Source organism: Grus americana, chromosome 5, assembly GCF_028858705.1.
Source record: "Grus americana isolate bGruAme1 chromosome 5, bGruAme1.mat, whole genome shotgun sequence".
Lineage (NCBI taxonomy): Eukaryota > Metazoa > Chordata > Aves > Gruiformes > Gruidae > Grus > Grus americana.
The window spans coordinates 28,826,845-28,853,651 of NC_072856.1; the positions used below are offsets into that span (position 1 = coordinate 28,826,845).

Sequence of the window (26,807 nt, forward strand, 5' to 3'; positions counted from 1 at the left end):
GTGAAGCGTTGCTATTCTTGTACATCTTCCCCATATCATCTGCTGTTGTACACTGGTGGAAGCACGATACTATGCTGCACTAATTTTGTACGGCAGCTCTTATATTCTCTTATCAATGCATCTACTGGGTATCCTTCAGTATGATAATTTTACATCAGGTGTGCTGCATCCAAATTTCAGTATTTTCTCCAAAACATTGTTACTGCATCTGCATCTTCAGAATTTGTCTTCTGTAGGCTATAGCTCTCCTACCTCCAATAAGTCAATCATCCGCGTCATCTGGGAGTAGATGAGAACTCTGTGTCCTTGAGATTTCAGCCGAGTCAACAGAAGATCAAGAGCATGAAGTTTTCCACTGTCAGTGATCAGACTCTCTTTGTCTAAAAAGAAACGGAAGAAAAGCAGGTAACTAATAAAGCCAAAACAGCTACATGCAACAAGTTAACTTCTAAGTTTTAATAGCACTTCACTGCATTATAATCCCTAAAGTAATGAGCTGTGACGGAAGAAACTGCACATCCCTTCTGGCTCACACTTGCAATCACACTGCTGAAAATAACTTTGGTTTGCTAGGATGGGAATATATGAATATACCCATATGGCAAAATCTCATCACAGATTGATCTCCTCACGAGTATGGACTCAATCCTTTTTTGGACAGCCATTTCCCTCATCTAAGGATTCATCCTGACCAGATCAACAATGACAACATGCCTTGACAGCTGACAATCTTCTCCACTTCACATGTTAAAATGCTGTCCTTTGGAGATTTGCTGCTACGTGCTGCTGAGCCTCAGACTTATCCTCCACAGATCTAGTTTCAAGATCAAACCCCGCACCAACATGGAAAGTGAACAGTTCTTTAGGTCACTGTAAAATAACAGCCCCTTCACAGCACTGCCTTAACTTTTCTTCTTCCCTGCCCTCCATTTTTGAGGTTGTTTGGGGTGTTTTTTTGGGGGGTGGGGGGTTCGGGGTTTTTTTGTTTGTTTGTTTAAGAAATAGTTCCAGATGGCAATCTTTTAAGTCACTTCAGATTTTATACTTCATGTCCTCTCTATTTCAGCACTGCTCATGAAGTATTTTTCAGGAAGGAGATCTTCCTGTTTGTACATTCTGTACATAAACTTCAGTAAACAATACATTACTGTTGAAAGAGGATGAAGAAAAACTTTCTTCCAAAAAAATTATCTGTTGGAAAGGCCGCTGATGATTCTTTATTCTTTCGGATGTCTGAATTTAGGTTTACAGCCAAAACGGAAAGTTGACAACTGCAGATGGTGCAGGCTAGTACAGAACCCAAATATTTTCAACATGTCTAGCAGGTACCATTCTCTAACATGCAGAAGTGTTACCTACTAGACAATTCTCATTGCACAGAATGAATTAAGTCATGGGCTGAAGAAAATCCAGTTTTCTGTAAGGCAGTTAATTGTCTTGCACAATATTCCAATTAAAAAAAAAAGGTATATACAAAAATTAATTCATTCATCTGAGCACCATGCGTTTTAATATAGCTAAAACTGAGTTCATACTAGTGGAACAGAGGAGTACAGATCACAAAGCAGCGCTCCTAAAAAGATCTATGAGCACAGCAGGCAACACAGTCCATTAGTGCCCAAGTGCAGTGATGTGGCACAGAGGGCTACGTCTGATTCTCGCACATACAACCAGGGGTTTGCTGAGAAAAAGCAGGAATGTAGTTGTTTTTCTATACTTAATTCAAAAGATCATTTTGAAATAACACGCCTAGGTTTAGTATGCCTTTCAGAAAGGTTGGAAAAACCAGAAAGCATTCAGGAAAAAAATCTTCAAGATTTCAGTGTGTTAAAAAACTTTTCCTGCAGTCAGGGAGTTCAGAAACTTTGATCCGTTTCAATTTTTCAAAGAGCAATTGGCACTACTCAAGGTTCTTTTGGACAGAGGTTTTTAACAACAGAAGAGAACTTTATACTAGCAGAGAAAGGTACAGTATCCAATGACTTGTTTAAACTGTAAAAACAAGGCACGCTTCCCTCTTATCCTTCCAACAGTGAGGAAAAACTAGTCAGCAATACTTTTATCCAGAAACACGGTGGATTCTTCATCACTTTAGTATTTCAATCAAGATCTCTTTCAAAAATATCCTTTAGCTTAAATATAAACAATGGACTTCATGCTGGAATTAGTGGGATCTACATTAGGACATCAGAAGATGCATCCAACACTTCTGTTTTCTGAAATTCAAAAAACTTTGAGTTGTCAATATCACTTACATTTATTAGCCATTCTATTTGCACTATAAGGCAATGCTGTGAACGCTCTCTCCTTTGCTAAGCTGAGCACCGTGCTCCTGCAATTCACTACTAAGAATCCAAGACAAGAGAGCTCTCCTCTTTCTTGCTTGTCTGCCTATCTAGACAGTCACTGTTTCTCTCCAGTATGCTCTCCCTTTTGATGGTGATCTTGTTGCTTTGCCAGGAGCAAGTGCCACATCATTGCTTGAATCATTAGGAACTACCTTAGGGAACTGGTCCACTAGAGTCAAGCCAAGGAGATATTGTAAGGAAAACTCAAGACCGCAGCTCAGGCTTGCGTTTGGTTTACGTGGAACATAACGTATAATGACAGATTCATCTCTTGAACAGAACTGGGTCTCAATTACATACAAATAGTTAATAGTTTCATGCATTCTTCTAAGGAAAACCAAACTTTGAACTCAGGCAATTAAGTAAAAATGGAAATGACTTACAGTTACTTGGTTTTAAAAAACATCTATGTAAGTCAAAAACTGCACAGTAGCAATGTTTACACAAAATGTTATTCTTTCCTTTAAATCCATACAGCCATGAGATTCTGCTTTTATTCTAATTGGTCAGTTTGCTATTTCAGAATGAATTGAGTGAAGCAACATGAAAAGTCTAGATATACATGACAAACTAATATAATTATTAACCAAAAGCCATCTGATTGGAAGGAAACTGAGAGAACAAACAGGGTCTGCTCAAAACTCAAGTCTTGACTGGCTCAGATTAACATATGAGCAAGTTTCCAAAAGCAAAATGCTACTGTGTTTCTCACACAGGGATGAATAGGTAGAATTGAGTTTTGGTAACTGGAAATGATGCGTGTCCTTTGCTGCTGGCTCCTTAGGTCTCCATTGTGTAAGTTACTATTTTTAAATAGCAATAAAATGCAAATTACAAGTAAAGAACTTATTTGCAGATGGTCTTACAGTCTGAAAAGTTAGCAACTTGTGAACAGCTCATAATTTGTCCAATACCTCAGCATCAGAGCAGACTGCACTGGTGAGAAAGTGTTGTGGTTTGGTTTTTTTTTTTCAGGAAAGCAAAACAGAACTAACAAAAAAAGATTTATCATCTCTGGAAGAGAAAACCATTTGACTTTAACCTGGCATCTTTAAGTATGCTATCTTGATACCATTGTGTTTTCCAAGATGAAATGTTTTTGCATGCCTAAAGCCTGCCACCTAGTGCTTCAAAGGACAAATTCTGGAAAGCAGTAACAGAAAATGTACTTCTTTATTCATGCCATCTTCAGAAAATACCACAATTATTCAGAAGACGGGGAAAAAAAAAGTGTCTTCCACTCTAGTTTCTCTCACTTCTATTTCTCATTCCCTTTTACTGTGAGGAAAGAAAAAGGCGGTTTGCTTCATTTTTAAATGGGTTTTCCAAAATTTGTAATTCTACATTTTTCATTTTTAATGATCAGGGAAAACTTCCAATGATGATGTCTTTGGATATTTTAATTTATTTTTTTTAACAGCATCAAAGGAACTTTAGCATTTTAAGCTAGTCAGGAGATAGAGGTCCTGGACTGCATGTCAAAGAACTCTCCCTAGGACACAATTTTTGGGTTCATCAGCACTGTATGAAATAAACAAGAAAAAAAGAGAACCACACTGAAAAGAAAGTTAACTGTAAAATCATATTGCATGGCTTTCAGTCTGAAAAAAAAAAACAAGTCCCCGCCTCCAGCCACACAGGGATATGGACATAAATTATCCAGAAGGGGATACAGTGGCATCCTATGGCCTGGGAAGAATAGTTACAAATGATTATGACTCAAAATAACCCCAGTCAGGAGCTCTGGCCGATGACTGTAGCTGGGCTCACCGCTCTCTGGAGAATGAGAAAAAGTGCCTCTGGACATGCAAAAAGCAGAGGAAAGAGAGATAAAGTCTGGGTTCCAGTTGACACCCCTGGTTCCCCTCCCGACAGTCTGCACGGCACAATGGGGTCAGTGAGGAGCTAGCTGGCTCTCACAGTAAACAGCCAGTGAGGCCGGTGCTTTTTATCGATGCTAAAAGGACTCAGACACTTCCTGCCATTTAATCCAGGACCATTTTTCTTTCAAAGAACAGGAAAAGCCTCAAGAGATTCCCACAGTGATCGCAGCTGAGCCTGCTGCCAGGGTACTGGGAACGTTGAGTCTGGGAGAGGATAGATCAGGGTTAGGAGAAAGGTATCCCCATTTCTTCTTGTCACCTATTTACAGCAGACCTTCACACCTACCATTTGACACTTGCTAGACTTCAGCCTTGTAAATGGCTCCTTCAGCACATCAGTCAGTTTCTGCAATGCACTGTGCCTGTTCCTGCATGTATAAACACAGCTGTCCTGTTGTGGTATGTGCCCTCTCCTCTTAGAGTAAGTTTAGATTTGAATGCTACTTTCCACCTAATTAAAACACAGCTGTACGAAACCACTTTTTTTTTAATCCACTTTTAGCTCCAACACCTCCTTAGATTAAGCCATAACACACTCATCCCAACCACCTTTTCAACCAAATGCTTTGTTGTGCTTTAACAACAATTTGCCTAAGCTTGTGTAAGCTTCTTGTACTCTATTCCTCTACAAATTTTTGCTGATGACAAAGTCATCAACTTCATACAAAGTCTTTTCAAGAGAACGCAGCCCTCTATTCTACATCAGCTCCTTTTCTCCATTTCTCTATCCATGCCTTCTACCTTAATTAACCACTTCATTATTTCCCTCCTTTCTGCTACAGCAATTCATTTTCTGTTTCCAAGTAATTGGTAAGCAATTCAATGAATTCCTGAAAAAACTATAAAATCATCAACTGTCATTGAACATTAATCTAGTGCAAGCTCATGAAAAACGATTTTTCCATTACATAGGTACAAACGTGCATGTGCTTCAAATGACTCCAAGTACTTATGAGGTACCTTCTTAAACTGGACTGTAGCAAGCAAAAGGCCATTTTCCTTTTACTGTACTAACTTCCCCTGCCAAACATCCTTGACCCAAAAGGGTCTGGGAATAACTTAACATCTGGCAGTGTAAGCTGTTTTTCCTCTTGGCTATCTCTCAGATCTCTAGTACTTTCTGCAGAACTCTGTTCACTGCTCAGGACCATCTTCCGACAACTAGAGTGTGTCCGGCCCATGAAAGTCACTGCAGTATTGACAATCAAATTCTAGCAAATGTTGGATTACTTCAGTCTAATTCTAGGAAAAAATGAAGTGCATTTACTGTACTAGTACACTGATACCTTTTTCCCACTTAAGCAGGAAATATAAGTAAGTTTTCTTTACTCCAGTTGAAACTCAGTAAATCCCTCACGCCTCATTCTCCAGGCCAATCTCCTCTGAACTTAGTCCCCAAACCCATTTTTCTCATGTAATGTTCATCCTTTCACTAGGAAGACCAACAAAAGATCTCTTAGGTCAATACGAAAGTCTTCCAACACACTAGGAGGCAAGGTATGACTGTTACTTTTCATACAATATTCCTATCTCTAACTTCAAAATAGTATTTGGTTGTGAGAGTAGACTGTGCTTTAGTAAGCAAATCCATCTCTTTACAGTCATTTAGAGGGCTGACATGCTAAGAGAGGTTTGTAAATATTAGAAAAGTTTGTATTAGACTTGTTCGGTATCCATCAACAGCTTTACTCTAGATAGAGGATGTGAACCTACAGTGTATTTTAAGATACCACGGTTAACTTTCACTCAGGAGGAAAACCAAACACACAACCACCCCCTCAAAAAGCTGATAACCAAGCATAATTACCACCAAAGAGCAGATGTTCTTATTTATCTCATCTCCATTCCATGACAACCTCCAAACTTACCTGGTATCCTGATAAAAGACCAGCCGTTCTGAGGCCTGATCCCTAACAGCCCTCCTGGATGCTCTGGGAAGAACTGGGAGCATTGCTTCAGCCAGTCAGCTGCTAGCTCAGGGGCTCCATTGAGTACACACTGCTTTGCTTCAAGACTTCCTCCTTCCTTTAGTGCCCTGCGCTCGTATTCTGCACTTCGGTCATTGCAGTAGAACTCCAGTGGCACAGCTGTTACCTACAAGTACAGTAATCATCAACATTCTTGTTCAGATATCCCCTCATCTCCAAATCCCCAGTTCAGGTACCTTCCCACAGGATCAAATTTTAAAAGTCAAATCATTACTGACATGTACAAATGGAAAACAATCTTAGACTGGCTTAAAAGAAGCAAAGATGCAACATCTCCCCACACCACAAAAAAAAAAGTCCTATGAATGATCAGGCATGGACTACTTGCCTTTTGATAGATGATGTCTTGTGCCAATTGCTACACAACTGATAGCAAAGCTGAGAGTAAAATAGTATCAACACTGCACTCTCATTTTGCCTAGATTTCTTTTTTAAATTTTTCAATTTTTATTTTTGTCCTTCACAATGAAGTATTTACCTAGCAGAGATTAGATTTACATATTGTTCTTAACAGAATTTCATGTGATTAATTTTATATTAGGATGTACATAAATTAGAAAGGAAAAAAAGTGAACAGGAAAACAGCCCTGGTTTGGAACAGCACATTTCTTGGGCTTGACAGCTGATTTAAACAGAAGTGGGCCACAGAAACAGTGCAAGTGACAAGGCAATCTTTTTCTTCTGGCCATTCTATGAATCCCTTGCCCTATTACCTGCTTCAGTACATACAACCCAGCTGGACAGACCAGTGTTGCAAACACCGGAACTCAGATTTCATCCCATGTGAGCTATTCTGGAACGGCTCCATTACTTTAACTCCCCCTGCTCTGCCTCATCCACCCAAATTTGGACAGAGTGTGGAAGGTCCACATTAGCCATAGAGCTGTAAGGTCCTTTAGTAAAGAGTCCGTTCCAGCAGACAAGGCTGTCCTTTATACAATCTATAGCTCTCTCTTATCTCTTGCTTACCAGGGTAAGGGACAACTTCAAGAAATAATAAAACCCAAAAGTGGAACCCAGCCTACCCTGCTGGGTTTTTCTTCAGATACTTCACCAAGAGTTAAACCATATGATCCAAAGCAAATACAACAATTACAACACTTTCACACAAATATAAATACACAATAATTCCCTATCTAGCACAAGAATCTTTCCAATGAAATGCAATTACCAACTTCTTCCTATCTTTTCTGAATATAAGTCTGTTTTGGGCCAACATTGTGCGGTTAGCGTTTCCAAAAGCTATTTATAACTACATTTACAAAAGAAAGCTAGTAGAAACTTTCACATGCTATCTAGAGACTTAACAATGTGTTGTAAACTCACATAAAAATAAAACTAAAATTTAATACTAGACAATTAACCTTACAGTATGGGCTTGTAACAATGTACAATGCTTTACAGGTTTCTTCATCAATATAGGAAGGAAATATATCATTACTTTAAAAGTCATCGTTGCTTTTATTTCAGAAGTACAGTTAAAAAAGATCATCCATGTAAATTCATGTAAGTTACAAGCACTGTCATGAATCCTAACAATGTGCAAAATGACTACATTACATACAGGACTATGAAAAGCAACGCAACAAATGAAAAGGAACACAGAGGAAATTAAACTTGTGAAAGTTTTCACAGTTTAAAAAAGGAGACAGGGCTGCGTAGGAAGACACAGTAGAGCAATCTGTAGGGTTTGATGGTGAACAGTAAGCAGCTGATTCTGGAGAACTGAGAAAGGCTGGGAATTGCTTTGATAATGGGACAACTGAAATATTAAACATAGTGAAAGAACTATCTTTGTATTGCAGCCAAAAAGCTTTTACGCATTTGAAGGTGGATGAATTTTTTGTTCCAGCTTACTCTGGCGTGACATAATTAACTGCTACATACTGAGAATAACATATATAACATTATATCATGCAAATGAAAATATTTTAACAGCTTAACTAAACAATAAGCAATAAAATAGTTTAAGTATCAACAGTTTAAATATTGTACTTTAGAGCTGCAAGATGAAGGGAACAACCCATACCTCAGGACAGACTGACTGATACCTTAGATGATGGCTGCTCCTCTCTGAACATTTACCAGCTAACTCAAAGTAAAATGTATCAAGCAAGATCTTGTCAGTGGAAGCCTATGGTCCATTCCTGTTTAACAGGAGCTCTTCTCAGAGGAAATCAATCTCACAAACAGAGACTTATTTTTGCAAGGGCCAATCAATTGTTTAAACAGATTCATAAGCCCAATTACAGTACTTATCGAAATAAAATCAAAAAAGCATACGAAATCTTAGCAATAACGGGAAAGCTATTGATTTGTATGATGCCAAGAGCTATTTTAAATGAGACTGGCTTATAGGTCTATGCACACAGTCGCATGAAACACTACAAATTGAAAGGGACCGTGTTAAGTAAGACTTTGTATACAGTCCCACTACTTAATAGATAGTGTTAAGTTGATGCTATCTTGTACTGCCATCTGGAGTCAATGCATAGGACTGTCTTTTGTGGGAGAGGGCAAAACCTCTCACATTTCAAGTCTTGTTGCCTCAACACTGATGTACACCACAAGGATGCTGCAAGCTTAGGTCGTTTCTTTTAAAGGACACTATTAACCATTACATTTCAGTTCACATTTCTACACTGCATAGAATGGAACAAATACTCTTTCAGGCACAGACAACCTGTCATATTTTCTTCCAGGGCATCTAGGACTGTCAGCCACTACACACAAAACAGAGCAGAGTAATTTCTGACACAGAAATATAGCTTATCTACTCAAATCAAGATGGAGATTTGTACATTAGGATTTTTTAAATAAAAATAAAGTCACATCATAAAATTCTACAAACTACATTTCAGTAATACCTCACCTACAGGAAGAGCTAGTAGGAGATAATCTTGAGAAAAACTGTGCGCGCCTCAGTGCAATTTCTACATTAACAGGAACTAATCTTCCCATGTAGGAAGCATGCCTGTATAACACTGACTGACATCTGAGGACATAAGGTTGTCTTTACTGTCAGGTCCACACTTTTTTAAAGGCATACACATGCTTCTAGGGTAGAGCTCTGCATCTTTTACATGGCTTTGCAAGAAAAAACCCAACACATTTCTGAAACAGGTCAAAAAAATCTTCCATTCAAACTTGTTCATGATCCTCCTCTCTCCTTTTTGTCATGGTGCAGCTTTTTAATGTTTTTTTTTTTTCCAGGTTTGTTTTTGTGGTTTTACTCATAACAAAAGGTAGGGTAGTCTTCAGTACTAAACGCTCCTACGTTAACACATCCTTGTCAAACTGACTGAACGTAACAGTCATGGTTCAGAAATACATCAAAAAATATAGTGATCTGGATATATGAGTGCATTGCCACTTTAAATTCAGTAACTTAGTTTAGTTAGGGTAATTGCAAAATGCTTCCTGCATTTATCTCCATGCATGCAAAGTTAACCTTTCAGACATTGTGAGATGCCCAAAACCACCTCTCACCACAATACCTCTGACACATTGGGATCTACTGAACTGCTGAACTAAAACAATATTACTCTAAACTGAATTAATCAGATTCTTAATGAATACAAGAACACAAGATCCATTCTCCAAGTTACTGTTTTTGTGATTGAAGCCTATCTGTACTCAGGAAAATTGCCTGCATAGAAAGAAAACTACAACACTAAAGCCTCCCCGCACTGCTACACCCACCCACCCACCCCCTGCCCCCAGCTGCTACATAAACATACGCTCCTATTTCTATCATTCGCTCCATTAACTTCCCAAAATTCATCACAGGTCAAACAACAACAGAAGAGAGAACATATGTGCTCTTTCTGCTGTTTCAGGTCTTCCACACTCCTGCCAAAAGTTTCTAACAAGCATAAAATTAAGCTTTTGTATTCCTAGAAACAAAAAGCCATGCCTCCACTTAATCATTTTGATACACCAGCCAAGCCAAAACAAGTAACTTTGATTCAGTAGAATAAATGCCAGATACAATCTCTCCTCGTCTTTCCCTTCCCCTTCCTATGTAGCCCCTCTCTTCCCTTCCTAATGTATAGGAAATATTCAATATATTCATCCGCAATGCAAATTTAAGTACAAAGGGTGACAAATCAAAGGAATCTGAAGGAGAAGTGGTTTTCACAATTTACTCTCACAATAACTGCTTGTTCTTGAACCAGGTAATATGTTGTGACTGGGAGGTGATATATGACTGAGAAGTTCAGTTGGATTTCTGGTCCTTAGAGCTGCAGGCACAGATGAATTCAGCTTGAGGAGCAGCACGCAGGTGATAGGCAGTGCCATCCTCCCTCCTCCAGACGCCAATGTACAATTGCACATGCGGCCCCATTTGATCAAGCCTACAGCAATAACACCAACAGTAACTAAAGAACATAGCATCTGGACGGCCTGCTAATAGAAGTACATTTTGTCCAGCTTTGTCAAGATCCAACAACATGGAGTGAAAACAACAGCCATAGACTTATGAAGGTCTCTTGTGTCAGCCCAGCAAACTTCAGCTAAAGTAATTTCAAAACTCATTTAATAGTTGATGAACAATCCCAAGCAGTACCACTTAATATTCAAAAGATTTAAAAAATGCCGACTCGAGTAATCCTTACATATTGCAATTTGGTGTTCCCTTTTTGGAACATAAGCTGAGGCAATGAGAGAAAATTAACATCCTTTTCTAAAAAGCATTGCTCCTCAGCACCCTTTTGTCATCAGAGTTGGCCAAACAATCACCCCATTCTGTATATATCATACCTACATCTCCCCCTCAGATTAACGGGGACTTGACAATCTCTTCTGTAACTTTACAGCTTTTGGTATTACGAGAGAAAGTGAAATGTACGTATCTCAGAATAACTCCTGTTGGGTGCATCTCACAACTTTCCTTTTCCCTTCAGTACACATTACAGTCACTTCCCCTATGAAAAAACCCACTATTGAATACAGTAGCAAAAGGATATCCTCACAACAGTTTTACCCTACCAAAAGAAAGTAATAGATCATTCAGTTCCTAAGACACAATTCTAACAAGATTTAAAACACAATAGAAAATACGTAATTTACAACTTAACTTGGACTTACCCGTGGACTGGCTATGCACAGGAAGGACGGCAGCTCAGTCACCTGGCAGCACCGTACACATGAGGTAGCTGATCTCCTTCGATGTATGACGTGATCTGAATAGCCAGTAACTGCTTTACAGTGGCTACTGAACACAAGGTTCTGAAAACAAAATTCAAATTAAGTTGTTACTACGTCTATAAAGAAAAACTCCTCTTAAATCTTGTAACCATGAGAAAGACAGACAGAAGACATTCACCAAGTGTTTCTCCTTGAAAAAGGAGAAACATCTTCTGCAGTGACAATGTACAGGATCTTTGTGTAAGAACATTCAAATCCTGAAATGGCTGAAATCAGAACAGTTCGTATCAATACTTGCCTTTACACTCAGTTGGAACCAGAAAGAAGTTTTTCCTTCTTTGAACCTTTTGACCTTAGCTTTTATAATGAAGGAAGTACAGGAATATTCTAGTAGGTCTGACCCTCAAGCTGTTTTGTAGCTACTCCTTTGTGTATTCTGAAGCATGGGTAAAATGAAGCTTGGCAGAGAAAAAAATTAAGACTCTAAATGAGACTGGACTGGTATCTTTAGACTTTCAACTTTTCTCATCTTTTCTTCCCTTCCTGTGCAAAATGGCTCTGAATTTTATCCTGAAGACTTTCAAGGTGCTAGCATGGTTACACACACACATGAACACACCCATGTGTAAAACCTGAAGTTTGCCACAAGTGTATCAATGTCCTTTTGATACAGAAAAATATATTGACTCAAAAGTGGGGGCACTGAGATGCCACTGCAGTTTACAGTCTTTGAAGATGCTCAACTCTATGCAGAAAAATAACAGAAAACTAATTTTTCTTTGCATCAGTTATTATATTTCCCTTTTTATTGTAAATATGTGCATCAAACAATGAAATAAAGTGCTTAGAGACTGTCTTTTTTGCTACTTACTTTTTATTCTGACTCTTCTATATACATAGCGACCAATTGCTATATATTGTTATGTATAATTGTTTCCTATAGTATGCAAAGCATTATTCTGCATATTATAGGAAACAAGCAACAAAACCAGAAACATTAAGATGTATACCTCTCACTGCCATAGGAACACAGGATGTGCCCTCCTGACAATTCTAGCAGTTCACTTAAGTAAAATGTAAACAGTATATAAAGCTTTTGTATTGTTCTGCCCCAGTTCCTAATGCACCAAAATTAATTGCATGCTCATTTTATTTTACACAGCCTCCAATTTTCTAAACTCCTAGTGTTTGAAGTTCTAAGCATCAGGGTCCATGATAGAAGCAGACACATTGTGTATCATGTCATACACTCCATATATGCATTCCTATGTATGTCAAAAAATGCTAGAAAACATCCACAGCAGTAGTCTATTATGAATTATGCATTCTAGACCCTTTCTATTTCCAGATGTAGATGCACTGGGCAAGATGCAGATGGCTAGCACATGTAATTTGGAACCCGCTGACAAGGGAGAAAAACAGGCTTACTGTACCTATGTGCTAGCACCACCTAAGATACACAATCCATCAATCCTAGCATGTAAGTGGGTCTTTCAGCTGCTACCAGTGTGACTCGTGGCCTGGAGCTGGCAAAAAGAAAGTTTGTACTCTCTGACTGAACATCTGCTCCTCTATATAAAAGGTGAGAGCAGAAAGAGCTGACAATAGCCTTTCATTGACACTCAGCAGGGCTAGGAAGCACAGGTCAAAGCTTGGGCCACAGTGCATAATGTGAAGTGATCCCAAAAACAGGCTCTTACTCAGCTGGTAATTCTTTATCAGTAGTGCTAGCTTAAGCAACAACTGCTTCACATGCTCACTCCTGTCCCCGAAGAGTCCCTTCTTGTTGGCCTGTCTGTATTCATTAAGATGCTGATCAAGATGAAAACAAGCCCTTGCCCCTCCACTCGAAGTTAGTTTTGTGATCTGTTTCACCACCAGTAAAAGAGGTCATGTGTTGAAACAGCAGAGTGGGCAACACAAGGCTGGGAGTATGTGGCTGTGGACTACAGATGCAAATGCTGGCTTACTCATCTGAGGACCAGAAATAGTGGCAACAAAGCACGGGTACTGCTGCCGAAAAGGGGGGAGTGCCTTCCCACGACACAGCTGTGCCACTTGTGCTAGTTTTATCACCTCTCTCATCTCTCCACTAAAGTATTTAGCTACACATCTAATCAGAGAACAAATTCAACAGATATGAAAATGCAGGGATGTGACAGTGCAAGCCCACATCAGCGGAGGCAGGATTCAGCTGCTGGGAGTAATGAAAGGACAGCAAGGGTCAGAGAGGAAGACTGACTTCTCTCAGCAACAGCAGGCTACTAGATGGACTCAGAACAACTACTCTAGCTCAAAGCCCGTCTTCCCTGCCCTGGGCCCAGGTACTGGGGGAACCGCTGATTTTATGATGAGGAAACAGCATTTCATGCAATCACAAGAGGTTTCCAGTAAGTCTTTCAACAGCAAGCATTGTCATGCTGATTGTGGCCTGGTTGTCAGAGGGATTCTTTATTTCCTGGAAAGTGAGAGTACAAGAAATACATAGAGAGGAAGCTAACAAACTGTAATTCCAAACCTATGCAAGTTTGTTACTTAATTCTCTTGTGGAAGCCAATATCAAAGAGCCATGGAAGATGGCTTTAGCCCAATTAGGAGTACCCAGGGAGAAATAGAAAAGAAAACTTCCAAGAAAGTATCCAAATTAAAGAGAAATATACACTTTTTGTATACACACAGTATTAGAATTAGTTCCTGTATACAGCATTAATCTTGTTTTCAGCACCATGCTTCATGTGTACAAATTATGATCAGGTCACATAAGAAACATCCCCCTCTGAATCTCCTGAGCTATGCAGCCATTAAGTATTCATGAACAGAGCAGACACCAGATATAACAGGGACAGCGGAAACCAGCTCCCCATCAGTCACATACATGGAAAAGACTGGATAAGGTTACAGAACTGAACACAGCCACAGCTCTGAAACGGATCATACGCCTTAGTACAACAAAGTCAAGAACCGAAGAGGTGGATTGTTAAAAAATAAGAACGTACACATCGACTGCAACCATGCAATCCAAAGTAAGTGTTGAAAGAGGCTTTCCTATATAGCAGAGCTGCACATGAATATGGGCGATTGCTACCAGCATCTTAAGCTCATTAACTCTAATTTTTTTATAGAAAGAAAATTAGGAAAGAAAAGGACAGAAGGGTTCACCTGAACAGATCAGATTTTGTATTAATTTAAATCAATGTATACAAATTAATACACATGTTGTGGAGGTGCTGAGCAAGGGGAATTGAGATCTCATACTGCAAGGGATTTCTGCGTTTACATGAAGAAACTCACACTATCTTTAGACAGATGTCACCTCCATTTCAGAAAGATGCATTAAAAATAAATGTGTTTTTTGTCTACTGACTTATTTTCATAGTTTGTCTCTTACATCGGAAATGCTGATCCGAGCAGTTAAGAAAAGCCTTTCCAGATTTATACCATTTCCTTTTTCCTCTGTTTCTCCCCCTCCTCACTCCCTACATGTTACTATCTTATGAAGCCCTAGAGGAAGCCTCGGGGAATTTTACATTGAAAGTTCCTCAAATTTGGGCTAAGATAAAAAAGCAAGTTCATTTTCACTCACGATGATGCGTGCTGCTAAAAAATAGGCATGTAAAGGGCAGCTTGGTTTTCAACTGTCCCTCTGGCTTTTCAGTTGTTTTTTTTTTTAAAGATATTATATATGTCAGCTGTGCAAACAAAATTCTGCAAACATAGCTTATTTTAAAGTGACTTTAGGTGGTAATTTGTCTAATACGCAGGTTAGAAAACACTTCTAAAGAATCTGTCATAACTGTAGGGCTAAACTTCCTTTAGATTTTATTGAGGTTATCACAAACACCCTGTATTGCACACACTGATGAACTTTGCTCCTCAGCTTGCTGTTTTCTATGTAAAAGGTAGTAGTTACACCAGTCACTAGTTACACACAGTCACAGCACTAGGACCTCTCCTGAGACACAAGTAATGACTTCCTCAAAGAACAGAAGTTATTTGGAGAAACCAAATTAGATGTTTGTGCCTTGCCAGGTTGTGGTACAGGTGGGTCCATAGTCTATCCGAATGCTTTACATTTCATTGTTAGTATTAAAACCAACATGCGCATATTCCACATCTCATATTCAATATCTATAATATTAAGCCACCTCCTGTTCTTTAAGAAAATAAAACGACTTTCATTTTGATATTTATACACACTAACCCAAAGGCTATGTAAAAGTCTAGATTGTCTTTCTACATATGTAAAAATTTATGCTACCTTCTGTAAGCGCATACAACTTCTGATACCATCTTACACTCCTTTACTGTTAGGCTGCAACATTTATGACACCAGAAAAGTTTTCCTTAACCATACCAACGAGAGGACAGAGCTACAGTATAGTTTCAGAAATAAGCATTATGCAGTCAGTATAAAAATGTAATCTTAAAAAAAAAAGCTGAATGTAATTTAAAAAAAAACCACCAAACCTGAAAGCAAATCCATATAGCATAGACATTTTAGCAAGCTAGATGTGGAAACGCAGAATATTTAAACACCAGCACAGCCACAGTTAACTGGCGTACACACTCAGTTGGCCTGCTCTTTGTTTGATAACTAGGACAACTCATTTTGTTGGCTTTGCTGTTAACGCTGCAAAACATGACACCAAGCCCAAGGTTGGTTTCCTACTGCTTATGCGTCTTCAATTTCAACTTCCTCTACACGCTATTCAATTGAATGCTGGCTATCTCCTTTCCCCTTCCACACTCATGAACAGAAGCAATATTCCCTAGAGAAATTTGGCACGATCTCACTGTTGCAGAAAAGATTTTTGTACTGCATATCTGCTAACTGCCCTAAGATGCTTTCCTGACTCTATGCTAGCACTTTTGTGAACTTATTTCCCAGTGAAATGAATCAATGGAGCTATAACCTAACTCAGGAAATCAACAGCAATTCAGTCATAAAAAGACAAAACTTTCACACACATCCCAGGCAAAAAATTAAGAGAAAATGACCTTGCATTACACAATAAGATGAACACATTTGGAGTCTACCAGGCAGCAGCAGAGGCAAGTTTCAGAGTAGAAAGACACCATTGGTAACACTTATCCACCAACTCTGAAACACTGCTAGGCTGAAGTCTCTGCTTTCCCCAGTTGCTGCAACAATGTATTGAGTTGGAAAAGAAAAGAGTTGGTTTGAGTCAGAAAACAAGCATCTTACATGTAGAAAAACATTACAGAGCTCTTGAGCTTACATGTAGAATCCATCCCTGACAAATCACAAATCTAGTTCTGTTGCTCCAATAATATTTTTAAGTCTTCTAATTCAACTGATTTGTTTTTTATAACAAGTTTTGAAATGTATGACCATATGGGAGGAAGATAGCAGTCAAAGTATTATTCTGTTCAGCACTCTGAACTGTATTAACTATATCTAATAAAGCAGATAATAAAGTCATTCTGTTTCCAAGTTTGTTTTCCTTTGTTTTATAAGGATAGAAAGGTTTTCATAATTTCTCACTCATGAGGATTTGCTACTGTCTCTGCATCACAGAAATTTTGCTTACCTGCAGCAAAGTGCAGCTGTGCAAGTTAGGGAAAGACAGTGGGAAATTTACATCAAGCAAGAAATCCCTGTTCCTCAGATAACACGACCCCTGCTGCCTCTCCCCTTCTGTCTCCATCCAGGAGCGTGTGTGATGGAGCCTGTAGGATGCTTTCAGAGACAGGAAAAGAGCTAACCATCTGCAACAAAACACAGTAGATATGTTTATTAACTGCTTTGTGAAAGAAAGGTTTGAGTATATTCACAACATAACTGTATTTGACGCCAATGTTTCTTCAGAATTTCAGGCTTACAGTGTTCTGACTTAAAGGAAATAATTTTTGCTAGACACCTTCCAATGATACTACTCTTTATTTTCATTTTTTCTAAGGTAGCTTAACTGAATCTAAATGATTAAATCAGAATACACTTTCAAGCACTTTGTTTAAAAGGGTCAAGCCTGAGTTAGCCACTACTAGTTAAAACTGCACTCTGACTCCTCTGTAAATTGCTCCATATATAAATTATTCATAACAACCTGCATAATGAATATAGAATTTATCATAAAGATCAGACAGATCAAAATTTATATTATGTTACTGAAACACAGACAAGAAACAGTAGTCCAAAATAACCACAAGAAAGGAATATTACACTTACAAAGCCCTAAGCAAAATACCTTTATTTATTAATAAAGACTTGCTTTTAATCTCAAATTTCTTACAGTCACTAACTGCAGAGTATTGTCCATTGCAGAGTACACTATAACTTAAACAGATCACCTCCCTTTCCAAGATAACTGTGCTTGATAATGCCAACAAACTACAGTGTGAACCTAAGCAAACTCTTCTGTTGCCCTTTGACCGTCTTGTGTATTTTAGAACGTGAAATCTTTGTAACAGATGTTTTCTTTTGACAGAGGCATAAAAATTGCCTGGCATAATGGTGTCCGTATCTGGAGGAACACTCTAGAAATTGCTGTACTATTAAATAACGACAGACAAATGGTAATATTAGGAGGCAGAGAAAATGTAAGTTTACTGAAATATGCCTCTAGCATCACCTGTACTTTTCCTAACAGTTGTCCTCACCTGGCTAAATGTCCCTGATTCATGAGGTTTGCCATTTCTGCTGGAGAGACATCAATAAACCGGAGGAAAGAAAAACAGCTTTCTTCATTGATGCCTGTATCACAGAAATACTGAAGTTAGGCCAACACATTTCACAGACACTCATAACTGAAAACAATAAACTTACTTCATCAATTCAAGACGCACATTATCTGATGTACAACAAATCTAGATGAAGAGATCCTAATTTAACCTAGATCTTTTAGAAATACTGCAAATTTAATCATAATTGCTGCTGCCTGACTCCAAGTTCCAGTTCATTTTCCAGGCTGAGCAAGAGAAGGGCATTTACCAAGACAGACAAATATGTTCTAGGCCAGAAAACCATGCAGCCAGCAAGGACATTGATTTCACTAAGTCTCAATAGGCAGCATGCACGTTTGTGAATCCAAACACGTATCTGCCAGACGGCTGACCAGAACAGGCATACCTCAGGATGCCTGCCAAACGTGCTACCTCTCACCCAGCCAGTCAGTCAAACGGGTTGGAAGGAGATGTAGGAAGTGGTAGGGGAACGTGAGCATGGGGATAAGGATGCTATATATATGGTGAGGATGATGGATACGCTGCAGTGAAGGGTGGGGAGCAGAAGAGGCATGTTCCACTGTTAATGAAGAAAGCCTTTCAGGCCCACAAATGTGCACTGTGCATCCCCAACAGCATTCATGTCTTTTTATTTTTTAACTTCTACACAAGAATCATATTCCCAAAATTATTTTCATTTTATGGTATGCCAAAAAGGGTCCCTGAAAAAAAAATCTATTATGAATACCAAAACAAACAGAGACCAGAATAATCACAAAGGCACATGGAAGTTAGGGAGTTACAGACAAGTGCAGACTCCTGTAGCTGTATCTGGTTCTTCCTGAAATCCTTGAAAAGGATTTTGCACAGCTGAACAGGTCCATGGTAACAGTTTTCAGCATAGTAATGCAGCACAGCTGAACAGGTCCATGGTAACAGTTTTCAGCACAGTAATGCAGCCAGTATCTCTCCTGCTTTTTCCTCCTAAAATTCTTCCCATTCCAGCAGCTGAGCAATCTAGTTAGCTCTTTTTAGTGGAAAAAGAAAAATCAATCTTCTATAGTAATAAATTGTATTTGTCAATATAAGCAGCTTATGTGGGGTTTTTTTGCTCATTGATTAGATCCTGGATCACTTGCATGTCCTCTACTTTTTACTTAAAAGAGAAGTTGGCAGTTTAACATACAATACAGAATGTACTGAAGTGAATCTGTGAAAAATTCACGTTAGACTAATAAGGCAGCATTAATCCCTTGAAGTAAGTTAAAACAAGACAGGAGGAACGGAAGAAGAGACTGCAACAGGATTAAGTAGTGACTAAATAACAAGTTGTCCATTATTATTCCTGCTGCTTCCATGCTTTCCTCATTGACCAAATGAAATATGTGCACAAATACAAATGCTAACAGAATTCTAACAAGTTCTAATCAAACCACCTCGGAGGACTAATTGAGGACTCTCAGTCCTCCCTTCTGAATAAGACATATTACAGCATCACATGCAAGTGTGCAACCCAACCTGCTTCCCAGGACCATAAACGTACCCTTCCTATGGAAGAGAGACTGTTGGATGTGGTCTGGTGCAAATGGCGAGAGTAAAACCCGTAACCACCTGAAAATGAAAGCAACAAAACCAAACAAAATCACTAAGAAGGTGTTTAACACATAACGTTCAATCACACAATCAGCAGGAAATGCAGAGCAACCATTCAGTTCTTCATTGTAAGTACTTCAGTGCTCTGGATAGCTGGAATTGCACAGCAGTAAGAGAAAAGCATCATCAGTCCACATGCACTATTAATTTGATACTGAGACACACCATCATTGTGGAATTGCATTTTGTGCTGTCGAATAATTAGTCTCATCTTCAAACATGGCGCTCTCATCTCTGCCCTCAGCATTTCTCATAACTGAATGCAAACAAAATTCATCAGGAATTGCCACAGTTGGAGAAAACAGCAAACTGCACTCGGGCAGTTTCTACTCATCCAAAGTAAGCATTAAAAGCTGTCAAGGCACCAGCAGATGCTCATGATATACCATGTCAAAACAGACAGATACTGATAGCTTCCTTAAGCATGAAAACTCACTGAAGGGCAACCAAGGGGGTTTATTTTTATTTTTTTTTAAGAAGTCTTTTCAAGCTTAATTCTATTACACATGATCAGCAACAACTCTAAATTCCTTTTCCTGACTTTCTTATTTGATCAAAGGGATATTTGATGATTGGGATTCCACCAAGAAAGAGCATCAGATATCAGATGCTTAACAGCTGAATGAATGAAAGAAAACTAGGAATGCATCGCTTGGCCAATGTCATTTAAGTACATCAGGTAAGGGAGTTAATAAGCACCTACGAAACTAAAATAAGTCTAAGTAACAATACTAAATATGTTAAGCTGGAGAGGAAGTGAAGTAGGCTTGCCTGTCCCGTGAGTGGTTAAAGACCCTGATCTGTCCATGACGGTAGATGAACTTTGAAATCTGGTATGGCTTTAGGGAGATGTGAAATGGGGACCAAGTTTCTTGTCGCTCAAACAGCTCTGGGTGATTGCACACCTATAAGAAAGACAGCATGTCAAACACTGGGAGGAATTAATTTAGTCCGATGCAGTATTTACATCCCAAATCAACTATGACTACTGATTACTTTAATACTGATTAGTATGTCACAGCTATTTTAGTACTCAAATTTCAATACTGCATCATATCTTTCCTATTCACATGACACCTATTGCCGACTCTTCCCAAGTGAATGATTCCCTTCAACAACCAGTTTGGAATCAAATCAGTTAGCAGATGCACACACCATTTGGCTAAAGCTCTTCTAACCCAACATCATGCTACACTGCATCAGAAACACAACTGAACCGCATGCAAATTTGCTTGCCTATGCCAGAAATTTTTTTTATATGGTGTTTTCTAGAAGCTGTATTTTAATTCATTAGCACAGACCGATTATACTTTTTTAAACTATTGCTTTAAATAGCCTTACCTTCCTGAACTGCATGACTAGATTCATGAGACTACTAGTGGTGCTCTGTGCTTGCTGAGTAGTGCCCATTGAGGACTGCAGGAGGTCATCAATAGAGATTTTGTTTTTCAGAGCTTGGTACAACAGCTTCTGTCGACTTGTCTGCTGGCAGTACATAAGAATTTCAATCTGAAAAATAGTAATGAAGATTTAGCCTTTTCTATCTCTGAAATGGAGGATGACCACATCAGTATACACAGAGAGAAACGTACCTTAAGAGAAATGTAACTTTTTCAAAAAATACATATATATCAGTCACATTCATATCTGTATTTCAGGATCCAACCTGGGAAATACTTAACTGATAGGTGTGTTTTGGAAGGCTTAGGTAATGATGTAGGAGACAGACCTTTAAAAGTATGTGAGCACAACTAAGTAAACAGATAGGTTCAAAAGAAACTCTGAAAACATCACATCTGCAGCTGATTAGCTTAAAATCTGACCTCAATGCTACTATCCTACTGTAAAATGCTACCCATTTAGAGCCATCTTCAACAGGTGTCAGGAGCCCGTACAACAGTGTCTGTGGGAAGTTCTAGTTTTGAAATTAATAAGCACATCAGAACAAAGTAGATGTCTCTTAGCCAGTGGTCCCAAAACCTGGGGACGTGTTGACCACACAATCATCCAGTATTGCTAGTATTCACATGAAATTAAGAGACTAACGAGAGGATAATATGATGTTGCCACTATGCATTTCAAAACAAAAATAATTCTAAACCCATGCCAAATCCTTCACAAAGGCAACTGGAGATGCTTATCACCTAATCATTGCTGTATCGATCTCCTTCACTTCAATTGGCAATATTTCTGTCAACTTAACCAGGCTTAAAGATTTTTTATTTGTAATTGTTAACAAAATGTCTTCCCTAGAAGAAAAGTTTATTAATTAGGGGTTCTTCAGTTACATTCACATTTAATGAGATTGCTGCGATGTGGTGCCAGAAATTGAAGGTCTGTGAGAGGTCTACAATCAAATTTCAGGTACGCAGACTTACAAATGAGTTTGCAAAAAACAGATTAGAGAACAGAGCTATGACAGTAAAGTTGAAATACTCATTCCAGACAAATACTTTTTCTCACCTTATCTGACAGCTCATTTTCCACATCCTTCTTGATTCTTCTCAACATGAAAGGCTTCAGGATCATGTGCAAGCGGGATAGCTGATCTGAAATACAGGGAATGGGGAAGAAGGAACAATTACTTCACCCAAGATGAAAACTACATGGTGTTCTATGACAAATTAAGTCCCTTACTGCTCAGCCATGTCCCCCTATATGAGTTCTTACAGCATAGAGTTGGCATTTCTCTGTTGATTTTTTTTTAAATGAGTGCCAAGCCACACTGTTTAACTTATGAATCTAAGAATTTGCTTCAAAGAATGAACTTCTAAGGCATTTTATGTGTTCTGTATTCCTCTGGGCTGAACAATATGGGCTTAAATTTATCACTCACTATTAGCGAAGAAGATTTCAGATGAGACATCGCTAATTCATGAAAAGAGATCATTACAGTTTTAAGTCTCAACCCCCCAAAATTATAGCATCACAAAACCATGCCATACTACACTGACAGACAACTGTAGTCTTTATGATACCCTGTAAAAACAAAGTTCTGGGTATTTGGGAACTCTTACAGTCTTGACTTTTGTGAGAAGTTCCAACTGTACTGCGTTCTACTCCAATTACAAATCAGCTATTTTAGGTAGCTAGATTTTTCTACAGAATTATCCCCTAAGATTTACTTTGAAGATTTTTTTTTTTTTTTAAGAACTGTTATGATTATCTTCTGGCACTCAAGAGGTCTTCAGTGCTTTGTGTCATAATTTTTATGTCTAGCGCTTAACACACTGAGATCTCCAAGATGATGTGCTCTGTAGAAACTTACAAATATTTAAAATATTTGTTCTTCTCCTGTGTTTGGGAAGGAGGAGGACTGGAGACAGGTAAGAAATCAACATTTTCAGGACATGTTTTTCTATTCATTACACATGGTACATTACAGTCAGAAATACAAACTTTGACATAAACCATGGACAATGCGTAACATTCCAATCCCATTATGCACCTCTGCTTTAAAAGACATTTCTCATACTAAAAATGAGACAGAAAGTTTATCCATTAGTAGTTGGAAAAGGCAACAGATTTTTAATATAAAAACTACTGAGTTACACACTGCACTCACTCTCATCAATGGCGGATTTGTTCTCTGCATGGCTCTCTATGTCCTTAGAAAACCACTCATTGAACTCTTCATGGGAATCAAACAGTGTTGGCATGATAAAATGCAGCAGGGCCCACAGCTAAAAGCAGAGGAGAGAACAGTAGATCAGCAAATGTCACCCTACTGTGGACAAGGTAACTGGGGATCCTAAACCCTTGCAGCTCTTTATGAGCAAAATCACTTTAGCAGTTCATGAGACATGGCACAACTAAACAAAAACCCAGCCACATCCTTCCCCCCCCCGGACAAGTGCCAGATATATCAACTTAACAAAACACCATTAGAAAGCAGTGAGAAATACAGCAGAACAATTTCAGGCAACAGAAGAAAAAGCCACAGGAATTAGATTTAATCCTGTAATCTAGGTATTACTATCTATCAGGTATCTTCAGTTTTATTTTTTTATTTGAATGCATGACACACTTCCAAATTTTCCCCTCCCAGAGCTGATTCCACGTTTGTTTGCCAACCACACAAATACAACAGGTTTCTTAACTGTCCATGTATATTTAGTATATATTCTTGTTATAAAGAAAAGTCCACTCTTGTGAGCTCCCAAATACCTCAGCCATTGTGTTCTGGATTGGGGTCCCAGTCAACAACAATCTGTTTCGACACTGGAACTGTAGTAGGATCTTCCAACGAACACTGATGAAAAAGATTAAAAAAAATCATTAAAACTGGTTTTTTGGTAGATGGACATGAAACATAAGGTATTTTAAGACCAATTGCTTCCAGTCACCTTCCCAAATGATTTTTGGAGGTCACTGGGTAAAACTATCACAGCTACTCCCCAGTCTTTCAAAAGACAATTACAGGAAGAAGTAGCCTTTTACAAATTACAAAGAAACATGCATAATTTATTTTCTTTTTTTGAGTATCTTTTTACTCATTTTTAATACAACTACTTGGATACTGATAAAATCTGATCATCAGAATAATTAACTTCCCAAAAGAAACACCTATTATGAATCAGAACATCATGTATTTTTCAGACTTTACAACACTAAGTGTATGGGCCAGTGTGGCAGGCATGCAGAGCTATACGTTACAATCCTCTCGGAGGGGCAGTTTCCAAGAATGCTGAAGAGACAGACTTCGGTCAGAATGAGTCTGCGTCTAAAGCAGCCTTTAACTTGCTGTGTGCAGTGGCAACTGGACAAAGGTTATGGGAAAGCACTTACAGAAGTAAAGACGGACAAATCTATTGCTTGAAAACAACCAGAAAACTTTCTGGCACAGAGTCTCATGACAAAGATTGGGCTTTATTGCAGCCAACAGTATTCACAGGGTTCTGACCTTCATTTGTGACTGGAAGTGCCACTGAAAGAGGAATCAAAAGAATGCATTTCACGGAGCCAATATAAGCAATACACACTAAAGACTACAGACTGTTCACTGGGCAGAATTCTGTGAGTATTCAGCAAAGAAGGTGAACAGCATTTTATGCTGTTTTGTTCAACCATCCTGTACTCCATCTAAGTTTCTGCTCCACAATTACTTTTTAATTGGAGAAGGAAAATCTAAATGCAAAAAACTAGTGGATCAATCCAGTGTCATAGAGTTATACAGATACTTAACTAGGTTAGACACTTAAAGAGTCTTACGTGTGTCAACTTTAACTTCTACCAATTTGTGTAATCTTGATGTTTTCTTGATATTCCTTCAAGAAGCTGATACAGAGGGAAGATTTTTTTCCAGTTAATTTATTACCTGGAGCTACTCTTGAGTGCTTGCGCTTCATCCAGCACCATATATTGCCACTTCACTCGCTGGAAATACTTCACATCCTGTACTACTAGCTGATAACTGGTAATTACCACGTGGAAAGGAGCGTCCTGAGTATACAATGTCTTCTATAACCACAAAATCAGAAACAAATGTCCACATAATGTAAATACATTGTGAAGAGTTCACTTGTGTATACTCTAATTTCAGACTTCTGTTTCATAATCTTTTCTCATTATTACTGCATTTTTCCCCAGCTGACTTTTAATTAATTACAGCACAGTTATTCAACTGGCAGATCTGGACTTCAGCCCATTAGTCCCTGAACAATTTCAGATGCTTCTTAATGCGCCAGACAAGACCCAGACATTGAACCCTACAAAATCCTGGGGTTAAATCAGGAACAATCTGACAGGCCTGCAGGGATGCTAGACTTGGGCATCCTGAGTTAGGTTCCTCAAATAGAATAAACAGTCCTTGACGCTGACACTTCCTGCTTTATTTACAGAGCTCTAGTATCTTCAGCTGAACTCCATACTGCCTGAATTATTCTGTACTGTATTGCTCTCCAGCACAAGAGAAGCCTTCTACCTCATTATCTTAAGGAAAATGCTACTACATGGCTGAAGAAACAGAACTCTGTATCTACGCATCATTTAGCTTGGTGGGGTGCAGCAACAGCTTCTGGTTTACTCTTCACAAATAACGAAAATGGTCAAAGCACACGGGCATGCCGATATTACCTGACTCCAGAACTTCCTGATCACCTTTCTGTCGTGGGGATTTCCCCAGTAAGGTAGCACCTGGAACAGTACAAAAGCAGAAAGACATTATTTTCAAATAAAGATAAACCTGTTCTAGAATTTTGTACTACGTATTCTACAAAATGACAAAGACAGACCTCTTTCTCCGAAACAACAAAAAGGGAAATTATCTTTCTTAACACAGAGAAAAATCAGAAAGCACTTTATAATACTTAGAAATGGAGCATTCCAGGCAAAGGTATCAAGCAACTTATGCCTAGTACAAAGACTAGATCAAGCTATGGTGAGAAACTCAAAATGCGCAGTAGCGCATTACACCTTCTAGTCAGGTTTTCCTAAAAATTAAAAATGGTATTTTGTTTATGGCAGAAAGAGGTCCGCCCTCAACTGCTACAGTTAACCCTAGGGGACTAGTGGGCTTGTTCTCCCGTTTCACGTTCCCGGTTGTCCTGCTGGTTTTGTATTTCGGAACTGGCCCCAAAAATCTGAGACAGAGTTAAAATGTCATGGACATATTTAATATAAGAATTTTAAAAAGTCCAACTGCCAGAGAAATCTGTTAAGCCATTTATAGCTCAGAATGCCATGGGTCCTATTACTCAAAACAGATCTTTGCAGTGCCCTGAAACTAGTTACTGGTTAATAATATCATACTGCCACCTCCTGTCTGATGAAAGGACTACATGCAACTAAGACAAAGTGAGGAATGCTGGTTTTGGAGGTTGCAAAAGGTCTCAAACATCTCCACCCTTCAACTGACAAGCTCCAAATTGCAAAGTGCCTTTAGTTGAATATTCTTCCAACTGTTCTGAAATAAGGATGCTAGTAAAAAACCATCAGACTAACCAAAAAAGTGATTTGCCTTTTAGTTTACATATTCTGCCATGGACCTGAAAAAATTAATTCACTGTGTTTTTACAAGTGTAATTGACTACACACTTCTGTAGGATTAGAAGCACTTGTGTATGATTAGAAGCAGGAACAACACTGGTTAAAAAAGATTG

The 26,807-nt window shown here is 38.6% G+C and overlaps 1 protein-coding gene across 2 annotated transcripts in view; it reads right to left on the reverse strand.

Moving 5' to 3' along the window:
• Nucleotides 1-26,807, reverse strand: part of INO80 (INO80 complex ATPase subunit) — a 70,275-nt gene that overhangs the window by 18,134 nt on the left and 25,334 nt on the right. For both annotated transcript variants that reach the window (XM_054828961.1, XM_054828962.1), the window contains exons 15-27: nt 25,783-25,842; nt 25,025-25,167; nt 23,875-23,959; nt 23,273-23,390; nt 22,171-22,256; nt 21,049-21,216; nt 20,479-20,612; nt 19,598-19,665; nt 17,992-18,085; nt 16,923-17,100; nt 11,311-11,451; nt 6,100-6,325; nt 253-380 (exon numbers count right to left, since the gene is read on the reverse strand). In XM_054828961.1, coding sequence (XP_054684936.1) covers nt 253-380; nt 6,100-6,325; nt 11,311-11,451; nt 16,923-17,100; nt 17,992-18,085; nt 19,598-19,665; nt 20,479-20,612; nt 21,049-21,216; nt 22,171-22,256; nt 23,273-23,390; nt 23,875-23,959; nt 25,025-25,167; nt 25,783-25,842 — 1,629 coding nt within the window. The remainder of the gene's footprint in view (nt 1-252; nt 381-6,099; nt 6,326-11,310; nt 11,452-16,922; nt 17,101-17,991; nt 18,086-19,597; nt 19,666-20,478; nt 20,613-21,048; nt 21,217-22,170; nt 22,257-23,272; nt 23,391-23,874; nt 23,960-25,024; nt 25,168-25,782; nt 25,843-26,807) is intronic.